Raw genomic sequence first — 25742 nt, 5'->3', positions numbered from 1 at the left:
ACAGTGAGAGGAGAGCGGGAGTTTCACAGTTTGAAACAGTGAGAGGAGAGCGGGAGTTTCACAGTTTGAAACAGTGAGAGGAGAGCGGGAGTTTCACAGTTTGAAACAGTGAGAGGAGAGTGGGAGTATGATTGAAACAGTGAGAGGAGAGCCAAGAGTTTGTTTGATACAATGAGAGGAGATCAAGTGTTTCACAGTTTCAATCAACAAGAGGAGAACGGGAATAACACAGTTTGAAACAGGGAGAGGAGAGCAGGGGGTTTATCAGTTTGAAACAGTGAGCGAAGAGCTGGAGTTTCACAGTTTCAAACAGTGATGGACAATGGGAATTTCACAGTTTGAAACAGAGAGGAGAGCCGGGTGTTTCACAGTTTCAAACAGGGAGAGGAGAGCGGGTGTTTCACAGGTTCAAACAGGGAGAGGAGAGCGGGTGTTTCACAGTTTCAAACAGGGAGAGGAGAGCGGGTGTTTCACAGGTTCAAACAGGGAGAGGAGAGCGGGTCTTTCACAGTTTCAAACAGGGAGAGGAGAGCGGGTGTTTCACAGGTTCAAACAGGGAGAGGAGAGCGGGTGTTTCACAGTTTGAAACAGGGAGAGGAGAGCCGGGAGTTTCACAGGTTCAAACAGGGAGAGGAGAGCTGGAGTTTCATAGTTTCTAGCAGCGAGAACAGAGCATGAGTTTCACAGTTTGAAATAGGGAGAGGAATGTGGGGGATAATCGGTTTGAAACAGTGAGGAGAGTGGGAGTTTATCGGTTTGAAACAGAGAGAGGGGAGTGGGAGTTTTTCAGTCTGAAGCAGTGAGACAAGTGCAGGATTTTCACAGTTTGAAACAGCGAGATGAGAGAGGGAGTTTGCTTGATACAGTGAGAGGAAAGCCAGGGGTTTCTCAGCTTGAAACAGTGAGACAACCGAGGTTTTCTCGGTTTGAAACAGCGAGAGTAGATTGGGGGGATTCGCAGTTTTAAACAGTGAGAGGAGAGCGGCAGTTTTAAAGTTTGAAACAGTGAGCCAGGAGCTTCACAGTTTCAAACAGTGAGAGGAGCGCGGCAGTTTCACAGTGTGAAAAAGTGAGAAGGGAGGGGTGTTTCACAGTTAGAAACAGTGAGTGGAGTGCGGGAGTTTCATGGTTTTAAACAGTGAGAGCAGAGCAGGAGGTTAACTGATTGAAACAGTGAGAAGAGAGTGAGGATTTTACAGTTTGAAACAGTGAGAGGAGAGGTGGGGGTTTATCAGTTTGAAACAGTGAGAGGAGAGCCAGGTGTTTCACAGATTCAAACAGGGAGAGGAGAGCGGTTGCTTCATAATTTCTAGCAGCGAGAGATACAGCTTCAACCAACTTTGAAACCGCAAGAGGTGTGCAGGAGATTGTTTGAAATAGTGAGATTGGAGCCGGGAGTTTCACAGTTTGAAACAGCGAGAGGGGAGCGAGATTTTCACAGTTTGAAATAGCGAGAGGGGAGTGGCAATTTCACACATTGAACAATGAGAGGGGACCGGGACTTTGCTTGAAACAGTGACAGAAGAGCGGACATTTCACAGTTTCAAACAGTGAGAGGAGAGCAGGTGATTCTCAGTTTCAAACAGTGAGAGGAGAGCGGGTGATTCACAGATTCTAACAGCAAGAGGAGAGCAGGAGTTTCGTAGTTTCAAACAGCAAGAGGAGAGCCGACGGTTTGTCAGTTTGAAACAGTGAGAGGAGAGCTGGGGGTTTCATAGTTTGAAACAGTGAGAGGAGAGCTGGGGGTTTCACAGATTGAAACAGTGAGAGGAGAGTGGGAGTATGTTTGAAATAGTGAGAGGAGAGCCAAGAGTTTGTTTGAAATAATGAGAGGAGATCAAGTGTTTCACAGTTTCAATCAACGATTTTCTAGCAGCGAGTGGAGACTGGGCGATTCACAGCTTCTAATAGCAAGAGGAGTGCAGGAGTTTCGCAGTTTCAAACAGCGAGAGGAGAGCCAAGAGTTTAGCAGTTTGAACCAGTGAGAGGAGAGCTGGGAGTTTCACAGTTTGAAACAGTGAGAGGAGGGCCAGGAGTTTCAGAGTTTTAAACAGCGAGAGGAGAGCAGGAGTTTGTTTCAAACAGTGAGCCCCGATTTTCTCAGTTTGACACATCAATAATTGAGCTGGGAGTTTCACATTTTGAAACAGTGGGAGGAGAGCAGGAGTTACAGAGTTGGAAACAGTGAGAGTAGAGTGGGAGGTTAACAGCCTGAAGCAATGAGAGGAGTGCGGGAGTTTCACAGTTTGAAACAATGAGAGGAGAGAGGGAGTTTCACAGTTTGAAACAGCGAGAAGAGTGTTGGGGCTTTCACAGTTTGAAACAACGGGAAGAGTGCTGGGAGTTTCACAGGTTGAAACAGGGGGAGGAAAGGAGTTTCACAGTTTGAAACAGCGAGAGGAAAGCCGGGACTTTCACAGTTTGAAACAGTGAATGGGGAACGGGAGTTTCTCACTTTGAAACAGCGAGAGGGGAGTGTGAGTTTGTTTCAAACATTGAGAGGAGAATGGGAATTTCACAGTTTAAAAAAGCGAGTAGAGAGCCGGAAGTTTCTCAGTTTGAAACCGCGAGAGGAGGTCCGGGAGTTTGTTTGAAAAAGTGAGAGGAGAGCCGGGAGCTTCTCAGGTTGCAACAGCGATTGGTGAATCAGGAGTTTCACAGTTTGAAACAGTGAGAGGAGAGTGGGAGTTTCACTGTTTGAAACAATGAGGGGAGAGCGGGTGTTTCACAGTTTGAAACAGGGAGAGGAGGGTCAGGAGTTTCACAGTTTGAAATTGAGAGAAGAGTGGGATTTTATTTGAAAGAGAGATAGAGCCAGGAGTTTCGCAGTTTTAAACAGCAAGAGGAGAGTACATGTTTCACAGTTTGAAACAGCGAGGGGAGAGCGGGAGTATGTTTGAAACAGTGAGAGCAGACCAGGTGTTTCACAGATTGAAACAGCAGGAGGAGAGCCAGGAGTTTCACAGTTTGAAACAGTGAGAGGAGAGTAGGTGTTTCACAGCTTGAAACAGAGAGAGCAGAGCTGGAATATGTTTGAAACAGAGAGAGCAGAGCTGGAATATGTTTGAAACAGTGAGAGCAGACCGGGTGCTTCACAGCTTGAAACAGCAAGAGGTGAACGGGAGTTCATTTGAAACAGTGAGAGAACCAAGAGTTTCAATGTTTGAAATGGCGAGAGGAGAGTGCATGTTTCACAGTTCAAAACAGTGAGAGGAGAGCGGGAAGATGTTTGAAACAGTGAGAGCAGACCAAGTGTTTCACTTTTTGAACCAGCAACAGGAGAGCAGGGAGTTTTACAGTTTGAAACAGTAAGAGGAGAGTCGGAGTTTTCACAGTTTGAAACAGTGATAGAGGAGCAGAATTATTTTTGAACCTGAGAGCAGAGCTGGGAGTTTCACATTTTGAAACATTGAGAGGAGAGCAGGTGTTTCACAGCTTGAAACAGCAAAAAGAGAACGGGAGTTTTACAGTTTGAAGCTGAGAGAGGAGAGCGGGAGTGTCACATGTTGAAACAACGCGGGGGGGAGCGGGAGTTTCACAGTTTAAAACAGTGAGGGGTGAGCGGGAGTATGTTTGAAACAGTGGGAGAAGAGCGAGATTTGCACAGATTCAAAGATAGGAGAACCGGGAGTTTCACAGCTTGAAATAACAGGAGAGTGAGAGTTTCACAGTTTCAAACAGTGAGAGGTGAGCCCAGAGTTTGTTTGAAACAATGAGAGGATAGCTGGGAGTTTCACAGTTTGAAACAGGGAAACATCTGTTCATAGTGCCCTGGGAGTTTTTATACCAACAGTCATGTTCGGAGGGATGTACCGGTCCCGGCCATGGCAGGAACTCACAATTCCCGCCAAAAGTCAATGCACATTTGGCTGCCTCTTCTGATTTTCCATCCTACCTGCAGTGATTCTCACCGTGGGCGGGGCTGGTAATTCCTCGTTGTGGTCTTGAGTGACCTTTATGTTTTAGCAGAAATTCAAGTTTAACTCTGAGGTCCTAGTGGGAATAAAATTTTACAGGCTGCTGAGTAGATGACTCCTCTGTTCCAAAGCTTGTACTATGCAAATTTTGGTTACTGCATTGTTCACTTCCTGTGAAGTCTTTAACCCCTGAATTGAAGATTCTGCAACCCATGGGTTTAATAGTTCAAGTTCTGGCCCATTGATAATTCTTATTTCTAGGATGAAAGTGAGTGATCAACTGTTTTTAAGCCTCTGTGAGGCTTCTGAGTTCTCCTCTTGCACTTTAATTTCTTGGGTTCTGAGGCAAATTGCTGGGTTTAGTCGGATTTGGTTTTAGAACTCAACCAATTGAATTCCTAGTGGACAATTCCACACTGACTTTAATAAAGGCAAAATATTGCGGATGCTGGAAATCTGAAACAAAAACAAAAAGTGCTCTTCTTTAGAACTGAAGAAGTTCTGAAGAAGGGTCATACTGACTCGAAACGTTAACTCTGTCTTTCTCTCCACAGATGCTGTCAGACCTGCTGAGTTTTTCCAGCACTTTTTGTTTTTGTTCCCACACTGACTTTACTTGTATCCCCCTTGTAGTTTTCACAACTGCTGTTCATCTTAGGGCACATTACATTCACTTTTCCTTTACCTTGGGGATGGGTTTTCCCCCAATCTTTCTCTTGTCCTCTACAACAGTACTGTCCACAGGTGGCTGCCCAGCTTCTGCTGCACTCCTCTGTGGCACATCAATTAGATGAGGCATCTTCCTCACTCTCGGGTTTGCCTATTTGGGAACTTTCCTGGTCTCTATTTAAATCTTGGGAAAAGGTATCTGCTAACCCTACCCCGGCACATTAGCTTCAACTTCTGCTGCTTGTCAGCTTCTCCTTCTTATATCTCAGTTCCTTTACTTACAAAGGCTCTATCCTGGCCTCTTTCAATTCCAATGGCTTTCCTTTACCGTCCTTAATCTTTACTGGCTCTATCACCTCCTTTGGGACCACTGAAACTTCTTAGCCAACCATACCTGTGCAGAATTTGGTTTGTTCCCCTCATATTCTCCAGTCTCCATGTACTGCTCTGGACTGTCTGGGGGTATACAACTAGCTGAGTCATTCCTAATAAAAAGTCCACAGCCTGCATGGGTAAGCTTCGGATCACCCCCATCGGTACCAGGCCTGTAACTAGATTGCTTTTTAGATATATCTTTATTAAAGGAACCTCTCCACATTCTCCAGTAAGCCCCTTAACCAGGACTTTGGTATCCACCCTGCTTTTGGGTGGGAAATCTCCAACTCCTGCTACAAGCAAATTTTGTTAGCAATTGGTATCTCTGAGAATGCTGATCTTCTCTGGTCTTTTGGAAAAACTAGGGGTAATATTCCCTTTAAGCAAAAAATCCTGACAGATATCTGGGTTGGTTGCTGTAACATTTGAACACAAACCTACAACTTCCATGGCCATAGGCATGGGTTTGCCCACAGAGCCCCTATTGGCCTTTCTTTGGAATGCCAATAGTTAAGCTTTCAGGTGTCCAGACTTTCCACACCAAAAACACACTAGCTGTGCCCCTACTCGTTTACCATCCAGGTTCCTTCTTTTAAAAGTTAGGGATTGATCTTTTTCTTCCCTGCTCTCTTTTCTTCTCAAATCCAACTCAGCATCATTTACATCCCTCCCATCTCTTCCTAGCTTTTAAAGGTTACCAGATCCCAGTTTACTTTGAGTTAGGATTCTATTAATTAATTCATAGTTGCCTGCTATTTTTCTAGCTTTTGAAACACTTTGTTCCTCTACATGAGATTTATGGCTTTATGTGAGGCAATTTTTGAACTCCTCCAAAAGGAACACTTCTCTCAATCCTCCATGAGTATGGTCAATTTTGAGTGCACATATCCACCAGTCGATTGCGAGTTGCTTAATTCTTTCAAATTTGAGGAAGGTTTGAGTGGGCTTATTTGTGAGAGTTCTGAAATTTCTGGTGGTATGCTTCCGGCACTAACTCATAAGCATTTAGGATAGCATCTTTTGTTTGTTCATAGTTTGCAGGGGTCTCTGGAGGCAACAGGTAATAAACCTCCCGGGCCTTACCTGTTAACTGGCCTTGCATCAGAAGAGTCCAAATCGCTGCAGGCCATTTTAACCTATCTGCAAGCTTTTCGAAGAATATGAAGACTGCTTCTATGTAATCTTCATCAAATTTCGGTACTAACCGGGAGTATAATAAAAATCATACTTTGTCTCTGAATTAGGGTCACTTGCATTACCACTATGTAAAGACAATTATTCCCTCGCCAATTCAGTCTGTCTCATTTCACCGTCCTTCTGTTCTGGCAATTCCTTCACAAACGTTTCCCTAGGAAGGCTCTCTCTGTCTTTCTTTCTCCTGAATTCTCTCTCTCTTTCTCCTGCCTTTCTTGCCTGAAACTCTAACTCTAGCCTCCGGTCTTCCAGGCATATTTTTGCCAAGGTAACCAGGTATGTTTCAGTTACTATATCTTCTGCCTGTTCTAGTTTCGAGGTGAAGAGGCGACTTGATTGAAACATATAGAGCAGAATTTTGAAGCTGTCGGGCGAGCGGGATGGGCAGGCCAGGGAGCGGCCGGAAAATGGCCCACCGTCCGCTATCAGCCCCCGGCTGCGATTTCATGCTGGCTGGCCAATTAACGGCAGGCCAGTTAACGGTAGGCCAGCGTGAAAGGCGCGCTGAAAGGCTCAGTGCTACCAGGCTGGGGACGGGAGTAGCGCAGGGTAGCACTCACAGAAAGCTCCCTGAAGGTAGAGAGCTGCCTCAGGGAGCTGAAGAATTTAAAACCATCAAATAAAGATTCTAAAATGCAGAAAAAATGACCACACATTGGACTCACTCACCTAAACATATAGATTATAAAAACTCTGCCCCAACATTTTTATTGTTTTTAATTATTATCAGAAACTTCATCCCACCCTTGGATGAGGTTTCCTCAAAAATCCAAAGGCCACCTGGTCGATTCACCCGCCCGCCAACCGTGACATTGGGTGGGCAGCGAAAAGTCCAGGTTAATTAATACATTAACGGTATTAATCGACCTTTTGTCAGCGGGCACGCTGCCGACTCTCACAGGCGCCCACCAACCAAAATATCACGCAAGTGCACAATGACATTGGGACGCTCACCCGACATCATCGCGCACTGTTTTACGCTTAGGCGTGTCAGGCGCGCGCCCGCACGCCGAGCGAAAAACCCTGTCCATAAGATCCTGAGGGGCCTTGGCAAGGTGGGTGTGGAGAGGATGTTTCCTCTTGTGGGAGAATCTAGAGCTAGGGGTCACTGTTTCAAAATAAGGGGCTGCTCATTTAAGGCAGGGATGAGGAGAAATTTTTTTCTCTCAGAGGGTTGTGAGTCTTTGGAACTTTCTTCCTCAAAAGGCGGCGGAAGCAGTGTCTTTGAATATTTTTAAGGCAGAGTTAGATAGATTCTTGATTATCAATGGGCTGAAAAGTTATCAGGGGTAGGTGGGAATGTAGAGGTGAGGTTACAATCATATCTGCCATGACCTTATTGAATGGCAGAGTAGGCTCGAAGAGCTGAGTGGCTTACTCCTGCTCCTAATTCATATGTTTGTATATTTGTTAGGCTGGAGAAGCTGGGATTGTTCTCCTGAAAGCAGTTTAAGGGGAGACTTGATGGAGGTGTGCAAGATTATGAAAGGTTCAGGTAAGACAGACAAAGAAAAGATGTTGCCATTAGCTGCTGGTACAAGGTTTTGGGCAAGAGTGCAGGAGGACGTGAGGAAGAACAATTTAAAGCAGCAAATGGTAATGAGCTAGAAGAAGGGTGGTGGAAGCAGAAACAATCAATGATTTCACAAGTTCATTGGATGGGTACGAAAGAAATAAACTTGCAGGGCTACGTGGACCCAGGAGGGAAATGGGACCAACTGAATTGTTCTACAGACAATCAGCATGCACCTGATGGGCTGTTATGAATAAATGGCTCTAAAGGGTCCCAAGCTTTGTTGTCCCTTTGACTGAGGCATAATTTCTGCAGTCTGAATAGTGTGAAATGGCAAGCGAGCACATCATGGTAAATGTATTTATCACACATGCACCCATCAGCATATGGCAGACTTAGCTTTCTCCAAATAGATCAGCCACAGCAAAGCAGTAGGGAATTATTTTCCACCTTCATTTGCCCCAGATCTCACAAGCAATTTGTGAGGTGGGGATGTGGGAAGACAAGGTCAGTCTGTCTTTGCACCTCTATGTGTTTGAACAATGCAGCTTGGGACTGATCCAAAAACAAAGATCCTCCAGGTAGTACTGTTCTGTGCTTAATACCTCCAGTCATCCTTGGAAAGGTTGAACAGGATGTTCATTTCTTCATCATCTTGTAGCAGACGATAAGTTGCACTCACATGATGACTCTCCTGTACTGCTCGGTCATTGTACAAAATAGCTGTATCAGACCTTCCAATTAAAGACAAAATGTATATTAGTTGGCACCATTTAAAATGAGGCACAGCTACTCAATGTTTCAATGTAGTCAAAAAAAAGAATTAAGTTTTCAGGTTTTGAACACGAAAGTTAGCAATTTTATTTGTTTTTCATTTAATTTCCAACCAGATTGTTTAACATTATAAACACTTTTATACAGCATTAATTGATTTATTTATGTTCTTTCTGTGTCATATAATCCAAATCAAAGCAAATTTACTCAGCACCATACAACACAAATGAGGTAATTGCTCTCCATTCACATAATATTTAACACATTTATGCAGCTTACTGTGTCATATACTATGTGCCAAGGTTTTTGCTTATAAATGATGGCATTATAATATTAGTAGCAACACAATAGGGACAATTGCTGAGCACAGAAGTAGCAACTCCAAAGGTGCTGAAGGAAGAGACCAGCCTAGCCTACAAATTATTGGGCTGGTGATAATACTGTTCCGATGTGGTCTCTTAGAACTAACACCGGTCAACACCGAGGAAGTTAGTAATCATAGCAAGTCTGACAAGGTAGACCAGTGAATAATAGAGCTAGTTAAATGATAACCAGGGAGGAGTCCGATGATTAGCTAGTGGTGAAAAGACCGTAACTTGTATTTACTAGACAGCATATTAAGTAATCATATTGGCCTACTTTGGGAACAGAGGGCTGGTTCCACAACAGATCAGGTTATTGGCAATATCGACTAGTAGTTCATAATAATGATTTAGTCAGTTGTAAGATTGATTGGTTACCGATAATACTGACCAGTCACTAGTATTACTGATTGGTCACTCATAATACTGGCCGGTTACTGGTAATTCTGGCCTTCAATCTGCCATCACTCTTTCATGGTATATATTGAAAACATAGAAGTTTATTGGTTCAAAACAAGTCTCATTATGAAGAGAGCTTGGAATTAATTTAACTACATTTTAAAAGAAAAGGTTAATTTCCTACACAGGCTTGATGATTTGTTCTTCCACACTCGTAGGTCAGCAATTAGAGTTAAGTAATTAACATAGTTGCAATACAGAGCCAGCTGGGAGGATGTTTTTAAGTGTATGGTTGTGAGTAGAAAATGTGAACAGCGATGATGGTGAATTATCTGTCTTTACCACTTTACGCTGTGTGTGGTATTTTAGTACTCAATGGAGGCAATGTCAAATGAGAGAATAGAAGGTGCTGTGATTAAACAAAATGTTCAAGGTCACATCATGGGAGCCATTCTGCCTACCATTAAAGATCTCATCTAGAATTAGGATTTATTTTACACCTAATTATTAATGTATGAAAGGGGAAAATGGAACACTGCTTGGAGAATCAGCACTATAGTGTTATAGTTCAATCTCTACAGAAGCTTTAAGCGAAGTCAAGAGAGTTCTGCAGTATAAACAAATTATATGATGACTTTATATTTCTTTTTAGGATGCAGCTGATACTAGAAATCATATAATTTAGTGCCCATCCCAAGATGGAGGTTGAAAACCATCTTCTTGATCCACTGCTGTTCTTGTAAGGACAACAATAGTTTATACAACTAAGCAGCTTGCTGGGCCACTTTGAACTGGGATTGCCAGGTGCCATATGGAAGCCAGACTCAGTAGGCAGGTTCTCTTCTTGAAGGACAGTAGCAGTAGCTTTTATGGTAACATTTTCAAACACCAGCTTTCAAATGACTAGATCTATTGAAGTCAATTTCACAAATTGCCACATTGGGATTTGAAGTAATGGGGCTGAATTTTACAGGCCTTTGGGTGGTGGGAACAGAGGTGGGTGGGCGGAGGGGGAGGGTGGCAGTGGGGTGTGGTAAATTAATAGGGAGCCATGTCAGTACAGCCTCATGTCATTATGAGATATAAAATGAGTGGATAAAGCATCAACAGTAAGAATTCAGAAGAAGTCTCTCAATATTAACTGAATGGGAGGTTTGCCAAAGAAACAAACTTCAAACAGGTTTCCTACAGAATAAAGTACATCATTAATCTAGATATTACCTGGTCTGAATGTGGAAATTATTTGTAGTCCCCGTGTGCTCATAGTCATGAATAGCAGCTGCAAATAGCATAGCGAAGATTTCCAGTTCTGTCATCCAGTGCTACAAAAGCAATCAGACGAGAAACAGATATTGAGCTGTTCTCATATGAATTCAATCAAAATGTTCACCTGCTGATTCAGAGCAAGAGCCAACAATGCATAGAGCATTTTAATAAAAATGCCCTCCTACACACTAATAACTATGTGAGGGGCACAAATTACAACCTGGAGAACTGGAATTTAAATATTTTTACACAGGGAAGAGTTGGATTCATGCATTGTCACAGTAATCTAAAACTATCTGCATGTATGTTGTGCAGCTCTTTTAAATGGTGTCCCATTGCTCTCTCCCTTCACGCTCTTTTAAATGGTGTCCCACTGCTCTCTCCCTTCATGCTCTTTTAATTGGTGTCCCATCACTCGCTCTCTTCAGTTTAAAAGAGCACAAAGGGAGAGGGAGTGGTGGGACACCATTTAAACATGCATGAAGAGGTAGAGAGGAGGGTCCATTTAAAAGAGTGTTAAGGGAGAGAGTGGCAGGACACCCATTAAAAGAGCGCAATGGGAGAGAGTGGTGGAACATATGAACATAGTAAATAGGAGCAAGTGTAGGCTATTAGGCACTTTGAAACTACTCTGCCATTCAACTATCATGGCTGATCTTCTACCTCCATGCCATTTCCCACACTATTCCCTTGATGCCTTTAATACCTAGAAATCTATTGATCTTTGTCTTAAACATACTCAAAGACTGAGCCAACAAAGCCCTCTGGGGTAGAAAATTCCAAGTATTTACCACCCTTTGAGTGAAGAAATTCCTCCTCATCTCAGTACATAATGGCCTACCTCGTATTCTGAGATAGTGCGCCCTGGTCTAGACACCCCAGCCAAGGGAAATAACCATTAAGAAATACTCTGCATTTCTCTTTTTACTGCCAAAGTGGATAACTTCACATTTTTCCACATTATATTCCATCTGCCGTGTTCTCGCTCACTCATTTACCCTGTCTAAATCCTCTTGAAGCCTCTTTGCATCCTCCTCACAACTCACATTCTCACCAAGTTTTGTGTCATCATCAAACTTGGAAATATTGGAATTGGTCCCCACAACCAAATCATTGATATATATGTTGTATAGAGCCTCTTTTTTAAGCTGTTTAAAAAGAGTTAGGCCAGTCTGTGGCTTCAGATCAGAACAACAGTGTTCTGAGGAAATCAAAGTGTCACATAACAGGAAAAAAGGTAAGTGATTGGTGGTGAGCTTTTTTTATCGTTTCTCTTCTGAAACTTGGGTAATTTATAAATAATTGTAAGCTGTATTAGTAGCAGCAAGGCTTAACAGCAATAGTAAAGCTTATTAATAGTAGGGTTTATCAATTATAAATGAATTAAGAAAAACAATTAATAAGAAGGATGGCCAGACAGGTGATGTGTTGCAGCTGTAGTATGTGGGACATGGTGAATGTCAGTGTGCTCCAAGGCAACCACATCTGCAGTAGTGTCTGCAGCCCAACAAACTCAGGCTCAGAGTCAATGAGCTGGAGGCCGAGCTACAGATACTGCGATGCATCAGGGAGGGGGAACGTAACCTGGAAACCTTGTTCCAGAAGGCAATCACACCCCTTAGGCTGATTTTGTCAGCAGTCAGGGATGGGAGAGTATGATTGCGAGTGAGGCAGGTAAGGGGATTGAGAAGGTAGAAGTGCAGGAGCTTCAGTCCTTGCAATTGTCCAACAGGTTCAAGGTTCTTGCAGCTTGTATGGATGAGATCAGTAGCTGCAAGGTGGATGTGCATACTAACCATGGCACCATGATATAGGAAGCTATTCAAGCGAGGGGAGTAAATAAGAATGTTGTGGCAGCAGGGGATAGTATAGTCAGGGGGATAGAAACAGTTCTCTGCAGCCGAGAGTGAGAGTCCAGGAAACTGTGTTGCTTGCCTGGTGCCAGGGTTTGGGACATCTGCTCGGGACTGGAGTGGAACTTGCTGTGGGAAGGGGAGGATCCAGTTGCTATGGTCCATGTGGATACCAATGACACAGATATGACTAAGAGAGAGGTTCTATTTAGGAATCATGAGTAGCTGGGGTCTAAATTGAAAAGCAGAACCTCAAAGGCAATAATCTCTGGATTATTACCTGAGCCACAAGCAAACTGATGTAGAAGTAAATATGCATGACCTGATAGCTATTACAGAGACATGGTTGAAGGTGACCAAGCCTGGGGCCTGAATAGCCAAGGGTATTTGATATCCCAGAAAGATAGAAAACTGGGAAAAGGTGGGGGTAGCTCTGTTAAATAAGGGTGTTATTAGTACAATAATGAGAGTTGGCCTTAGCTCAAAAAAGCAAGATGTAGAATATGTTTGAGTAGAGATAAGGGGTAGGAAAGGTAAAAGGTCACTTGCGGGAGTAGTTTATAGGCTCCATGACAGTAGTTACACTGTAAGACAGAGTTTACAGAAAGAAATAAATGAGGTGTATGAAATAATCATGGGCAACATAATCTACATGTAGATTGGGCAAATCAGATTGATAAAGGTAGCCTGGAAAATTAGTTCATAGATTATATTTGGGACAATTTGTTAGAGCAATATATTCTAGTGTAAACCAGGGAGCAGGCTAAACCTGGTAATTATGGACATGGTAATGTACAATGAGACAGGATTGATCAATAACCTCATAGTAATGGAGCCTCTAGGCAACAGCAATCATAACATGATAGAATTTCAAGTTCAGTTTGAAACTTAGAAGTCTTAAAACTCTTAGAACTTAAAACTCTTGTTTTAAACCTAAATAAAGGGTATAAAGGCAGAGTTGGCTGAAGTGAACTGGGAAACTAGTTTAAAAGGTAGGACAGTAGAGATGCAGTGGCAGACTTTCAAGGAGATATTTAATAAATCTCAGCAAAGATATATCCAAGTGAGAAAAAAAACTCTTTGAGAAGGATGCATCATCTATGACTAAACAAGGAAGTTAAGGATAGTATCAAATTGAAAGAAACATTGTGAACATTAGTGGGAGCTCAGAAGATTGGACAGATTTTAAGAACCAGCGAAACTGGCTAAAAAAAATGAAGAGAATATAAGAGAAAGTTATCTTGAAATATAAAAACAGGTAGTAAGAGTTACTACAAATATTTAAATAGGAAAAGAGTAACTAAAACTAGTGTTGGTCCTCTAGAGAGTGAGTCTGGGGAATTAATAATGAAAACAAGGAAACAGCAGAAGAATTGAACATGTATGTTGTGTCTGTGTTCACTGTAGGAGACTTAGAAATCTTCCCAAAGATACTTGAAAATCAAGAGGTAAATGGGAAGGAAGAACTTAAAACACTCACCGTCACTAGGGGGTAGACTGAAAAATAGAGTTGTAGCCACAATCAGATCAGCCATGATTTATCAAATGCTAGAGTAGGCTTGAGGGGCTGATTGACCTACTCCAGCTCCTAATTCGTATGTTTGGATGTTTGTGTGTAATTTTTTTCTCTCAGAGGGTCATTAGTGTGTGGAATTTGCTTCCCAGAAAGTAGTGGAGGCTGGGTCATTGAGTATTTTTAAGGCTGAGTTAGATCGATTCTTGGTAAATGAGGCAGTCAAGGGTTATGGGGAGCAGACAGGAAAGTGCAGTTGAGACCACAATCAGGTCAGCATGTTCTTATCGAATGGCAGAGCAGGCTCGAAGACCTGAATAAATTACTCATGTTCCTAAGTCCTCTGTTCCTATGGTCACCTAGAAAGGCATTAATCAGATCAAGTGACTTCATCGGGAACATGCAGAGGCAAAGTTGAGGCATCAGAGGGAGTACACAAACCTCTAAACAAACCATCTACCCAACCCTTCAAGCAGCACCTGCCCCGCATATGGTAGAGTCTGAAGATCACTCATTGAACTTACCAGCATTTCAGAACCCATCGAATCAAGTGTTCCAAAGTGTGTACTACATCAATGTACTACAAGCATATAGTGGAAACACCACCACCTGGAAGTTCCCCTCCAGGCCACACATCATCCTGACCTGGAAATATATCACCGTTCCTTTGCTGTTGCTGAGTCAAAATCCTGGAACTCTCTCGCTGACAGCATGGTGGGTGTATCTGCAGCAGTTCAAGAAGGCAGCTCAACATCACCTTCTCAAGGGCAATTAGGAATGGGCAATAAATGCTGGCCTTGCCAGTGACACCCACATCCCATGAATACATTTTTAAAATGTGCATACTATTACAGGGTGTGTACTATGTCAGTGTGTGTACACTGTTACAGAATGTGTACTGTGGCATTGTGTCTATATGCTTCTTCAGTGATTACCACCCACTTCTAAAGAAACTAGGGACCAACAATAAATTAAATCTGTCCATATCACCAATATCCCAAGAACAAGTGAAAAATAAGTTTTCTTATTCACAGGGAATATAAACACCAATAGAATCTAGAGTAGGCCATTCAGCCCCGGTTCATGTTTTACTATTCAATTAGATCATGACTGATCGATATCTTAACACAATCTATTTACCTTGGTTCCATACTCCTTAATGCCCTTTCCTAACAAAAATATATCAATGTCAGTTTTGAAATTTTGAATTGACATAGCCAGAGGTAGTATTATTTAGATTTAGTATTATTGCTGAAAAAAGACATTTTGTTGAATTTTTTTGAGGGAGTGAGTTCCCGGTTCCAACAATACTTTGTATGAAGATGTGCTTCCTGGCATCATTAGAATGCCCCAGCTCTAATTGTGGGATTATATCCTCTTATTCTGGAATTCGTAACAGAGAAAATGACTTCTCTCTACCTTCCCTATTAAATAATTCAATCATCTTAAATTTCTATGGTATTGTGTGAAAAGAATGTCACTGTTTACTGAACAGGGGTAGAAGTATGAATGATGCAGAGCAAATGTTGTCTTCTGCTAAGTATCCTGTAAATATCTGTAACTAGAGATATGCAGAGCTCAAGTGAGATCTGTGTCAATACAAGACAGAAACTGGGAATCAGCTGGTGCCTGACTAAAATGGAAAAGACTTAATCAGGAAGACACCAAAAACATCAAGGGACTTCTTCTGGTTATGCAGAGGTGAAGTTGAGGTGTTGGATGGCATAGGTCAGGCTTCATAAGGCTTTGGTATGAGGCATAGCCTCACTATTGGTGAATGCTAGTCAGAGAATCAGAGCTACCTATATATATATTATATCTATCTGAGGCCTGCAATCCTGTGGAGTGATGCACAGTGTACAGCAACATCATACACTATATGGCCTTTGGTTTAGTTAGAGGAGTTATACCAATGTCAGGGGAAGCAACAACTTTATACTGTATGAGAAGAGAGTGCTGATTGGTTGGCAAGTGGACCCAGCCAAACCATGCTTGCAAAACTCAAAACAGAGTGTCCAACATTAGATGTGATCCCACGATTGGAAAACATTTGCTGCGTAATCCTCTGTGCGCTAAAAATTAAACTGACAACCAATTTAAGATTGTCAGTCAGGCTCACAGTGTGATGCATTTGCATGCACTGGAAGCTACGTATAATAATACACAGGGCCCTGTTCTTTGCAGACAGGAAGAACATGTACTCACATTGCGCCCTTTTTCAGCTAAACAAACAAAGTGATAGCCATTCGCTGGTTCATTCCTTAGGGCATGTCTTGATCAATCAGAATTGAACTGCCTGGTTTAAATTTCAAACAATGCTTTGCAGTTAACTGTCAGTCACCATCAACTGGTGCATTCTCCATGGCAATGCCTCTAACAATCAGAATCCACATGCCAACCAATCAGCACTCTCTTCTCACACAGTAAAAAGTTGTTGCTTCTCCTGACATTGGTATTCTTGTGATTGTCCTGGTGAGTGCAAGATGAAAAGCTTGAACGAAATTTATTTTTTCCAGCAATACTCAAGTCTGTACTACCAAACAACTATGTATTTACTATTAAAAGGAAAGTTGGACATAACTTGTTTCTTGTTACCAAAATTATTCAAATGAAACTCCATAATGCCCTTCTATCCCTTCCCATATTTTCTTGATGCAACTTCAGTCATCTATTCACTGTAAATGACTCTCCCTTAGTTATGGCATAACACAAGCATGGTGTTTTACAAAAATCTTTTTTAAAGGACAGTAAATAGTCTGTTCCACAAAGCAGCTTTTACATGGGATCTTCTCTCGTTTTGGTCAAGGCATCATTTCTGATTTTTTATGTCCTTGTGTTCTTCGCTGACAATTCAGAGTAAAATTTCCAAATGAGCGTTTTTAGCTTGTAGTTTCACCAGTCAGAAGTGTCTATTAAGATGACCAAAATAGGCTCCAACATCATCCGTACATACCATCATGTTAAAAACCAGGATCACATTCTCCTACATTTGCTGTAAGTTGTTTTTTTTTTGTAGTTTGAGAGCTTTCTATTATCCAGTGCTGAATCCAAACCCTGGAGAGCCATGTGAGATGTCCATATCAATTGATTGCTTTGATAATTTGGTAATTTCAGTAGTAAGGAACTTGAAGCTTTTGCATATATGTGAGAAGGTTTGATTGAGAAGTGTTGTGTTTGGGGATGTGAATTTCCTGAGGTCAATCTTTGACAAGTGGGAGGGGATAGGGCCTGTCAAAGTATGCCGAAAACCTCCAAAATGCTAAAACCAATCTTGTAATTCTCAGTTCCAACAACATGTATATTCTGGACTCTTCAGTGAGGGAAAAAAAACCATTGAATGATTAAAATTTAATGCCTCGGTACTGTTATTAATCACACAACGTATTGTCCATATAAAATACTCTACTGCAATGCAGCAAACCTGTAATTTAACTGATCTGCACATTAACATCTTTCTCCACTGGTGCAGTAAGACAAAGTGATAGTTCTGAAGGAAAAAGTGATGAGGTTATTCACTTTTATTGTGCTTCCAACCATTCAGGCTTTCAGCAAATCTTGGTAAAATATATTTACGATAAACAATTAATTATGGGAAAGAACTGGGGTGATGAGTCAGATTTAAAAAAAAACACATTACCACATTGGGTTACTTGCTGCAATGTTTTGCTTTCTTTATGTATGTGCTTTGTACTGACAAGCTTCTGGATCATTTTAAATTGTATTTGGATTTTTTTTGTGCAAAGCTGAGATAGTTTGATGGCAGTGTAATGCATTTCCTGTCAGTGGAATTTTAAGGGTTTTGCTTTCTGGTTATGCAGCCTATTACACACAAAGGAAGCCTTCAAGTAAAGAACAGAGAGGGCGTGAGGAGGATAGGATCAGGAGGTACTAAGGGCATGAGGCAATGAGGGCATGAAGTAGGGAAGCATGAGGCAGAAAGGCATGAGGCAGTAAGAACATGAAACAGTGGGAATATGAAGTAGTGAGAACATAAGTTAGTGAAGTCATGAGGCAATTGGAACAAAAGGCAATCAGAACACCAGGCATTCAGGGCATAGGACAGTGGGGCAGTGAGGGTGGGAAAATAGCAGGAGAAAATGCCTTTTAGAAGAAAACCAAGAGGAAGATAAAGAGCCACAGTGAGAATATTACTCAGTGGAAAAAGATGAGAAAGAGAGAAAACCAAGGGAGGGAAAGAGAGTGAGAGTGAAGCAGAGAAAGAGAGGGAGAAAGAAGGAGAAAAAGTGAAGAAATCAGGGAGGTTGAGAGAGAGAGAGAAAAAAAAAAGAATGATAAAAAACAGAGGGAAAGGAAGTGAGAGGGTGTGAGAGAGAGAGAAACCAAGAACAAGCTACCAGGGAAAAGCAGACAGATGGGTTAATTTTCAATTTCATCACTTGGGGACAATGGGACAGTCCAGCTCTTACTGATCCATTAACACCGACAAAGAGACTGGCAACATTTTGAGAGGGATCCATCTATGGGCAGCTGAAGCAGGGCTGACTGATTTGTGTACCAAATGGACCTAAGTCCTAGAACCCCAATTGTCATTTCGGTTGGAACCGGGGAATCTCTATGGGCAATGAAGGCAACGAGATCCGGCTAAGGTAAATTTGGAACTTTTGCACTCCTGCCATCCGAGCCATGTAACTTGGGCCATTGACACGCTGGCACCCACAATGTGCATGTTGCTGACACACCCTTGAGATTATCTTGCTGGCGGGTGGAGCAGTGCCCTCTTGAAAGGCAGGATTGATGGTCTGCCTGAACCATAATTCCATGTTAATGAATGACTGCCTCTTCAGCATATACACAAGCAATGGGCCAACACAGTGTCACTTGGTCGCCTAAAAGTTACAATCAATACCAAAGTGAGACAGAGATAGAGAGACAGAGCAGAGGGCTGCATCTTCTGGTCGGCGAGTGGGGGGCAGGGCTCGCTCACCGACAGGTGAAATGATGTGGGGTGCCATCGGGCGTGTGCCCCAACGTCACCCCGCGTCATTTAGATTTTTAGTTAGGCGGGTGTGCAGCCGAATGGGCTGCACGGCCACCAAATTATCAAAAGCCAATTAAGGCCATTTAAAAAGTAATTAAACTGATTAATGGACCTGCCCGTCCAATCTTAAGGTTGGCGGGCAGGTGAAGGGCCCAGGTGGCCTTCAGAAAAAACTTGAAACCTCATCCACGGGTGGGATGAGGTTTCATGAGAGTATTAAAATTTGTATGAAATTTCTAAATAATCCAGTATGAGAGGTGTCACATGAGGGGACATGTCAGGAGTATTTTTTTTCTGCCTTAGATGAAATTTTGAACCTTAAGCCGATCTCCCTGAGGCAACACTTTGCCTCAGGGAGATCTGTACGCTCTTATGCGAGCATGTGCGAAAGAGCGCACTCCCGGTTCAGGGAATACCCCCCTCCCCACCTGCACAGGGAGCGCACAGCGCTTCTGAGCAGATGTCACGCTGGGCAGGCCTTAATTGGCCCACCCACGTAAAATGGCACCTATTGGGAACCCGCCCACTGCCCAGAGAGAGAAATACAGAGACAGAAAGAGGCCAAGAGAGGCAACAAGAGAGAAATGAAGAGATATAGGCTGCAACTGATACAGAGACATGTAATGGAATTAACATATTTGATGGGTAAATCAAGGTGCTAATTAGATTAAATGGCAAACAATTAAAGAATGCTGCTCAACATAAAAAGTTAAAAACACTGCAGCAGGATTTGAACCTTTGCGAGGAGACCAAGTGCATAAACTCACAAGTCCTTGAGTTACCTTGCTGTTCAAAACCTTAAGAAATTATACTGGATTTGTTTGTATATCCAAACTTTTTATTATGGTGGATTCATATATTGTATGTTATTTTAAGTCTAATTGGCATATTATAATCAACTTCAATTATCATTCATGCAATAATATAATTATCATCTATAATTGATAACCAAAAATTGGTTTTAACAATATTCATTAAACAAATATAAAATAATTGTAGTCTCACATTTGTATCCTCACAACAATATTCTACAATTCTAAATTAGAACTTAAAATGCTGATATTGGTAAATTTATTCTGCTATAATATACTTTTATGTATTTTCTATCCTGAGATAATTTTGCTAGTTTGGAAACTGTTGGCAGGAAGGACTTTTTATTTCAGGATCCAGTCTATAGCTGATGAAGCAGGCTATGTGCAGAATTGCCCGATTTGCATAATGTGCAGTAGTGGACAGGGAAAATGACATTTTAACTCCCCAAGGAGCCAATCCTGCAGCCTCTGTGGACCCTGGAAGACATGAGGGATCTGTGACCGACTGAGAATGTAGGAGTCGTGGACACAACCTGGAAACCATGCGCAGACATGCAGGATGCGTTTGTGGTGGTTGCACACCAGCTGCACATTCAGTGAGTGGAAGCCCTTGCAGTTGACATAGGTGACCGCTTGCTGCAACTGAAATCTGAGCGCCATGTGAGAGCAGTCAATTGCACCCTGCACCTGTGGGAAACCCGAGACCTGGGCGAATCCAATCGCTTTTGCATCCTGGCTCTCCTGGTCCTGGGTGAAATGCACAAAGTTGTGTGCCCTTGCAAAGATAGCATCCATGACCTTGTGGATGCATTTGTGGTTGGAGGCTTATGACATCCAACTGAGTTAACCTGTGGAGCTCTGAAACGAGCCACTGATGTGGAAATTGAGCGCCATGGTCACTTTCACAGCCACTGGGAGTGAATGCCCTCCATGTCCCTGTGGTGCCAAATCCTGCAGTAACTGGCAGATGTTACTGACCAGTTCCCTAGACATGGGTAGTCTTCGGCGACACTGGTTCTCGGTCATCTGTAGGAATGAAGGGCGGCATCTATAGACCCTGGTGCTGACCAGCAATGGCTCGCCGTGGCTCTTCAGCAACGTGTGTCGGGACCCCAGCCAGCCCTTCATCCTGAGGGTGCTGCTCCTCCCTCTGTGCAGTCAGGCACTTCTGTCATTCTCTTCTCTGTCGTCTTTGCTCTCTGCACATCATGAGGCACACAGCTAGTTCACAGGCTCCATGCTCCTAATGTACTGAAGAATGAAGGAAAGAGGCATTTGGGTTAGCTTGGGTGTTCCAAGAACCTCTCTTTGTTAATTCTGAAGGCCCCTTAACACATCCCAGAGACTGCTGGCCACCACTTGGATGGCCAGAGATTAGTGCACTGCATGGCTGCCCAAAACCCCACCCACCTCCAACCCACTCCACCTGACCAATTGGCGGCAGCTTTGCCCATTGGACAGCCATTCTCCTAACCTGAGCAAGTCTGCAGTGTTAGCTCGAATCATGGGGGAGGCTAGATGATGACATTTCAAGGGGCTGTGAGCGCCTCCACCAGTGACTGCTCCACGGTTTCAGCTTTCACAAGGAGATTGTATAACGTGCCCAGTCTTCCAACTGTTCTGCAGTCTGCTAAAATGCTCATTAGTTTGCAGTTTGTGCCTAGGTGAAAAGCCCTAGAGCACTTGGCGGCACTTTCATGCTTCTGCATTGCTTGAGTGGGCAGATAAGCTAGAGACCCAACTCCAAGCATGGCAATGTGGCTGTGTCTGAACTCTCTCAACTGCAGAGGAATGGTCACTTGATACAATGCATGGCTGCTTCCCTCCCCCCATCCCGCATGTGCTTGTGCACTACCATCAACCGCAGGGCAGCCTCCCCCCACCCTCACGCACCCCCCTCCAACGTACCTCCAGTGCAGGGCAGCCCTTTCTTTCCCCCCCACAAAACCCCTCACCTGCAGGGCGACCCTTACCCCAACCCCACCACCCCCCCCCCCCCCACCGTAACACACTGCACCTGCAGGGGGTCCTTGCCCACGCACCTCAACCTTGAAACCCAACAGGTCACCCTCACGAGCGCTGTGCAACATTACTGTGCACTCACCTCTGATTTCCCCTCAAAGTGCAGCCCACCAAGTACACACCTTATATATGCTGTTGTGGAAACACGTTGGCGTGCAATCACATTGGCATGGGCGAATGTGGGGGCATGTTTCCAGTGGGCAGACCTTATAATGATGTGCAGATGTATTACAATGAGGTTCCCAATGTCTAATAGCGGGAAACGTGGCCCACCATCGATGGGCTGAGCAGCTGATCATAAACTGGTTTCACGTGGTCATGAAACTGATTCCTGGCCTTCTCATCATATTGTCCGCTCACGCCGCTGATCATGCTCAACGCCAGCAGGCATGGAAAATTCCGCCCTATGTTCCTTTATTGATTGAAATTTCTTTCAGCTGTGAGTCTAAGTTAACAATGAGCTCAAGGGAATAGGTTTACCTTGCCTGGGGGTAAAGATAGTAGAGCCATTAACAGCCGGCACCCATCTACATAGGGCACATGGGAAATATTAATTAAAACCATCCAAGAGAGACAACAGGTTATAAAAGAATTCCTAAAAACTCACAATCTTACTGAGGTAGGGCCCCTGACAAAAATAAACCATGGCAGCACAGGGTGGTGTGGGGCTGGTCCACACTTTAGGTGACCCAGCAAACTGCTTTGGTCGATAGTCAAATGTAATTCCACATCCTCACCCTGATCAAGTGGTGGTTTTTGCTGTCGATGGAGGCAGCACATATGGTAGAACTGTTACAGCACAAGGAACAGTTGTTCAGACTGCAAATCAGGCAGGAATAGTACAAATCAACTGGCAGCCAAATGTTGTCTTAGAGCCTTTACATCAATATGTTGTCTACATGACAAATATGCATACACTGGGTAACTTAGCCCATAATCTTCAAGTGGGGCGATGACTCCATGCCTTCAAAGAAGGGTAGGGGGCTGCTTTTGTTCCAGGAGGGTATTTTTCCGAGTAGAAGTTCCGTCAGTGGAAAATTGTGATTTAAATACTATCAAACAGGCTTATGAGGTCCTGGAAGATCTATTCTATGCCTGTGGAAATGCTTTAAATTTTGAAAGGGCCTATCACAGACCAGCCACTCCAGATGGTCAAGTTGTGATTCAGCCACTAAGGGAAATGAAGTTACAAAATATTTATCAAATCTTTGCAAAACCAGGAGGCAAGACTAATACCAAAAATTAGAATGGATGTTAAACAACTTGCCAAAACTTAATATTTGTACAAATCAATGGGGAGGCTTATGCACTGTGGCAAGCCTAATATTAGGACCTGCGGCTGTTCCATAGGCAGACAATTGTAACTCATGGGAGGCAATATATGCCCATGCCTACGACAAATCATGGCAAACTGCTCATTTCTGAACTATTTACAATGTTAGTAAAAATAACAGAAGGACATGGACTTCCTACTGCCTATGAAATAGGGAGGATTTTAACAGAAAATAATTGGGACCTAGTGTTTGGACGTTTACTGTGCGATTACCAGAGTTCAGCCATCAAATTAGACTGTGAAAAAGCTTTAGCAAAGGTATAAAATAAGCAGGAACAATTCCTACAAACTCGTAGAATTACTGAGAAGGCACAAACTCTCATGAACATTCCCTTATTAAAGGAGAAAAAAAAATCACAGCCTAATACACCCGCTAATCAACAAGAAAACCAGATAGTAAGACCTAAGCAAAATAATCTTTCAAGGTGACCTTCTCGGCCTCAACCAAAAAATCAGGACATGAGACAGAGTGAACACACAAGAGAATATAGACCACAATGTTCTAGGGAATATGCTTCCGACAGAACAGACAGACCATAGAGAGAAAGCAGATCTAATAATACACACGGGGATGATGTCATAACACAGCAAAGTTACAATAGACAGACTCCACATAACCAAAACAGAAATCCCAGGTAGGAGGAAAATAAGATATGGAAACAGAACACAGGAACTCAGCTACTTGTAAAACCCTTCCACCAAAAGCCCTTAGGGAAAATAACAAACACCAAGAAAGGTAAAACTGGGAAATAACAATGCAGCATCTAGCAATCAAAAACAGCAGTGACTAAAACACAAAAAACACTGGTCTCAACCCCTACACCCAGGTGATTGGGATAAAACAGCAATGACAGCCCCTAATGGCCATTAGTACCTGCTGGAATAGATTGCCCCAAGGATATAGGAATAGCCCACATTGTTTTCCTCACATGTAATTGACACATTCAGATCAAGAGAATGTAGGGCAGAATTTTTCAGTCGATGTGCAGGGGTGGGCCCGACACACCGACACGTAAAATGATGTCCCGAAGTCATCACACAATCCCGCAATATTTAGTTCGGTGGGCGCACGCCGGAGTCAGCTGCGCGCCCGCCGGTATGTAAATGGCCTATTAAGGCCGCTAAGAAATTAAGTGAAGTACTTGTTAACGCTGCCCATCCAACCTTACAGTTGGTGGGCAGGCAAAAAGGCCAAGCGGCCTTTGCGTTTTTTAGGAAAGCTCATCCACCAGCGGGATGAGGTTTCCTAAAGCTTTTATTCAATAAATAAAATTTTTCTCATAGGTATAAAAACATTTCCTATCTCATGTGACACAGGGGGGCATGTTTAAATAAATTTATAAACCTTTTATTTAATCATTTTAATATCGATTCAATCTCCCTGAGGTAGCTCCGTGCCTTAGGGAGATTGAAGTGCTCTTTCATGTGCTTGTGCCCCGACACTTCCTCCTCTCCCTGACCACATAGGAAACGCTGTGCACTACTGGCCGCGTATTATGCTGGGTGGGCCTTAATTGGTCCAGTAGCGTAAAATAATGGCGCGGAGCCCATCACGGGCAGCGATCAGCTCTGCGGCCGCCCCTGCCTGCTCCCACTGAGCATGCCTGCCATATGAAAAATTCTGCCTGTGGACTTTTCTGTTGACAATGTATATATTTCACATGATGACTTAGAAAAACACTTAAATATTGTAGAAACTGTCTTGGACCAACTCACAAAAGTGGGATACATCATTAACATTAAAAAATCAGCCTTTGGTAAGAAGGGAGTTGATTTCTTAGGTTTCAAAGTCAATGGCAGAGACAGCGAAAAACTAGGACAGACAGCCTTTCCACAAAATCTTAAAGCCCTACAACCAGCTTCAGGGCTCTTAAATTTTGGATGAAACTTTACTCCAAGATTCGATGAAATTTCTCAACCACTGCATGAGAAAATAGTAGAGCCACAACTACAGGTAACTTTGTGTTTATCACTATAGGCTATGAGCAATTAAAATTGCTTAATGCAGAGATTCAAAAAGTAATTGACTTGGAACAAAGGGATCCACAGGCAGACCTAGTCATTCAGGTCAGAACAGGATATAAAGCGGCTGTTGCAGCTTTTATAATAAAGGAGGTCTCATTCCAATTCAATTTCATTCATTTAACGTTACACCAACAGAGCAGAGATATAACAGTCGAGAAAAAATCATGACAATGGCCCTTCATACTCTTATTAAAACAAGACGTTTTCAAGGGAAAAACAAAATTGAGATGCCGGTTGAAAAATCAGACATTAAACATCTAATGAAAATGATCCTTCCAGAAAGAAAGGCCACAAAACTCAGATATGATAGATGGGATAGTTTTATAAATGATGGCATTATAGTGTGAACATTTGTAAAACTGGATATGGATTTAGAACATCTACCACCAATGGAAGATTGTGACCCAGAGAAAGAAATTAAATCTGACTAAGGTAAACCTTTAACCCAGTACATAGAAGTTATGTATTGTGATGGACTCAGCACAAAAAGCCAGGACAAAAACAAATATCATCAAGATATTCCCTTTTGGGAGAGAAATGGCATTACAACCACCGGGGAAAACCAATACACCACATAAGAAAGTGGAAAAATATAGCTAGTCTGAGAAAGACTAAACCAAATTGTCTAGTCATCATATCAAAAGACATAAGAAGGATGGGGAATTCCTTAGGGAATAAAATGGTAGATCTGGAGCCAATGGTTGTCCTAGGCCCAA

The 25742-nt window shown here is 42.8% G+C and overlaps 1 protein-coding gene across 1 annotated transcript in view; it reads right to left on the bottom strand.

Annotated features, from left to right (window-relative positions):
- LOC144679417 (dual specificity calcium/calmodulin-dependent 3',5'-cyclic nucleotide phosphodiesterase 1C-like) overlaps window positions 1-25742 on the bottom strand; it is a 792900-nt gene that overhangs the window by 69689 nt on the left and 697469 nt on the right. The window contains exons 9-10 of the mRNA XM_078539774.1: window positions 10425-10525; window positions 8274-8402 (exon numbers count right to left, since the gene is read on the bottom strand). Of these exons, the coding sequence (XP_078395900.1) occupies window positions 8274-8402; window positions 10425-10525 (230 nt within the window). The remainder of the gene's footprint in view (window positions 1-8273; window positions 8403-10424; window positions 10526-25742) is intronic.

This window comes from Cetorhinus maximus, chromosome 4 (assembly GCF_964194155.1).
Source record: "Cetorhinus maximus chromosome 4, sCetMax3.hap1.1, whole genome shotgun sequence".
Taxonomy (NCBI): Eukaryota; Metazoa; Chordata; class Chondrichthyes; order Lamniformes; family Cetorhinidae; genus Cetorhinus; species Cetorhinus maximus.
Note: the sequence above shows the minus strand (reverse complement) of the source record. Positions and strands in the feature narration are given on the sequence as shown.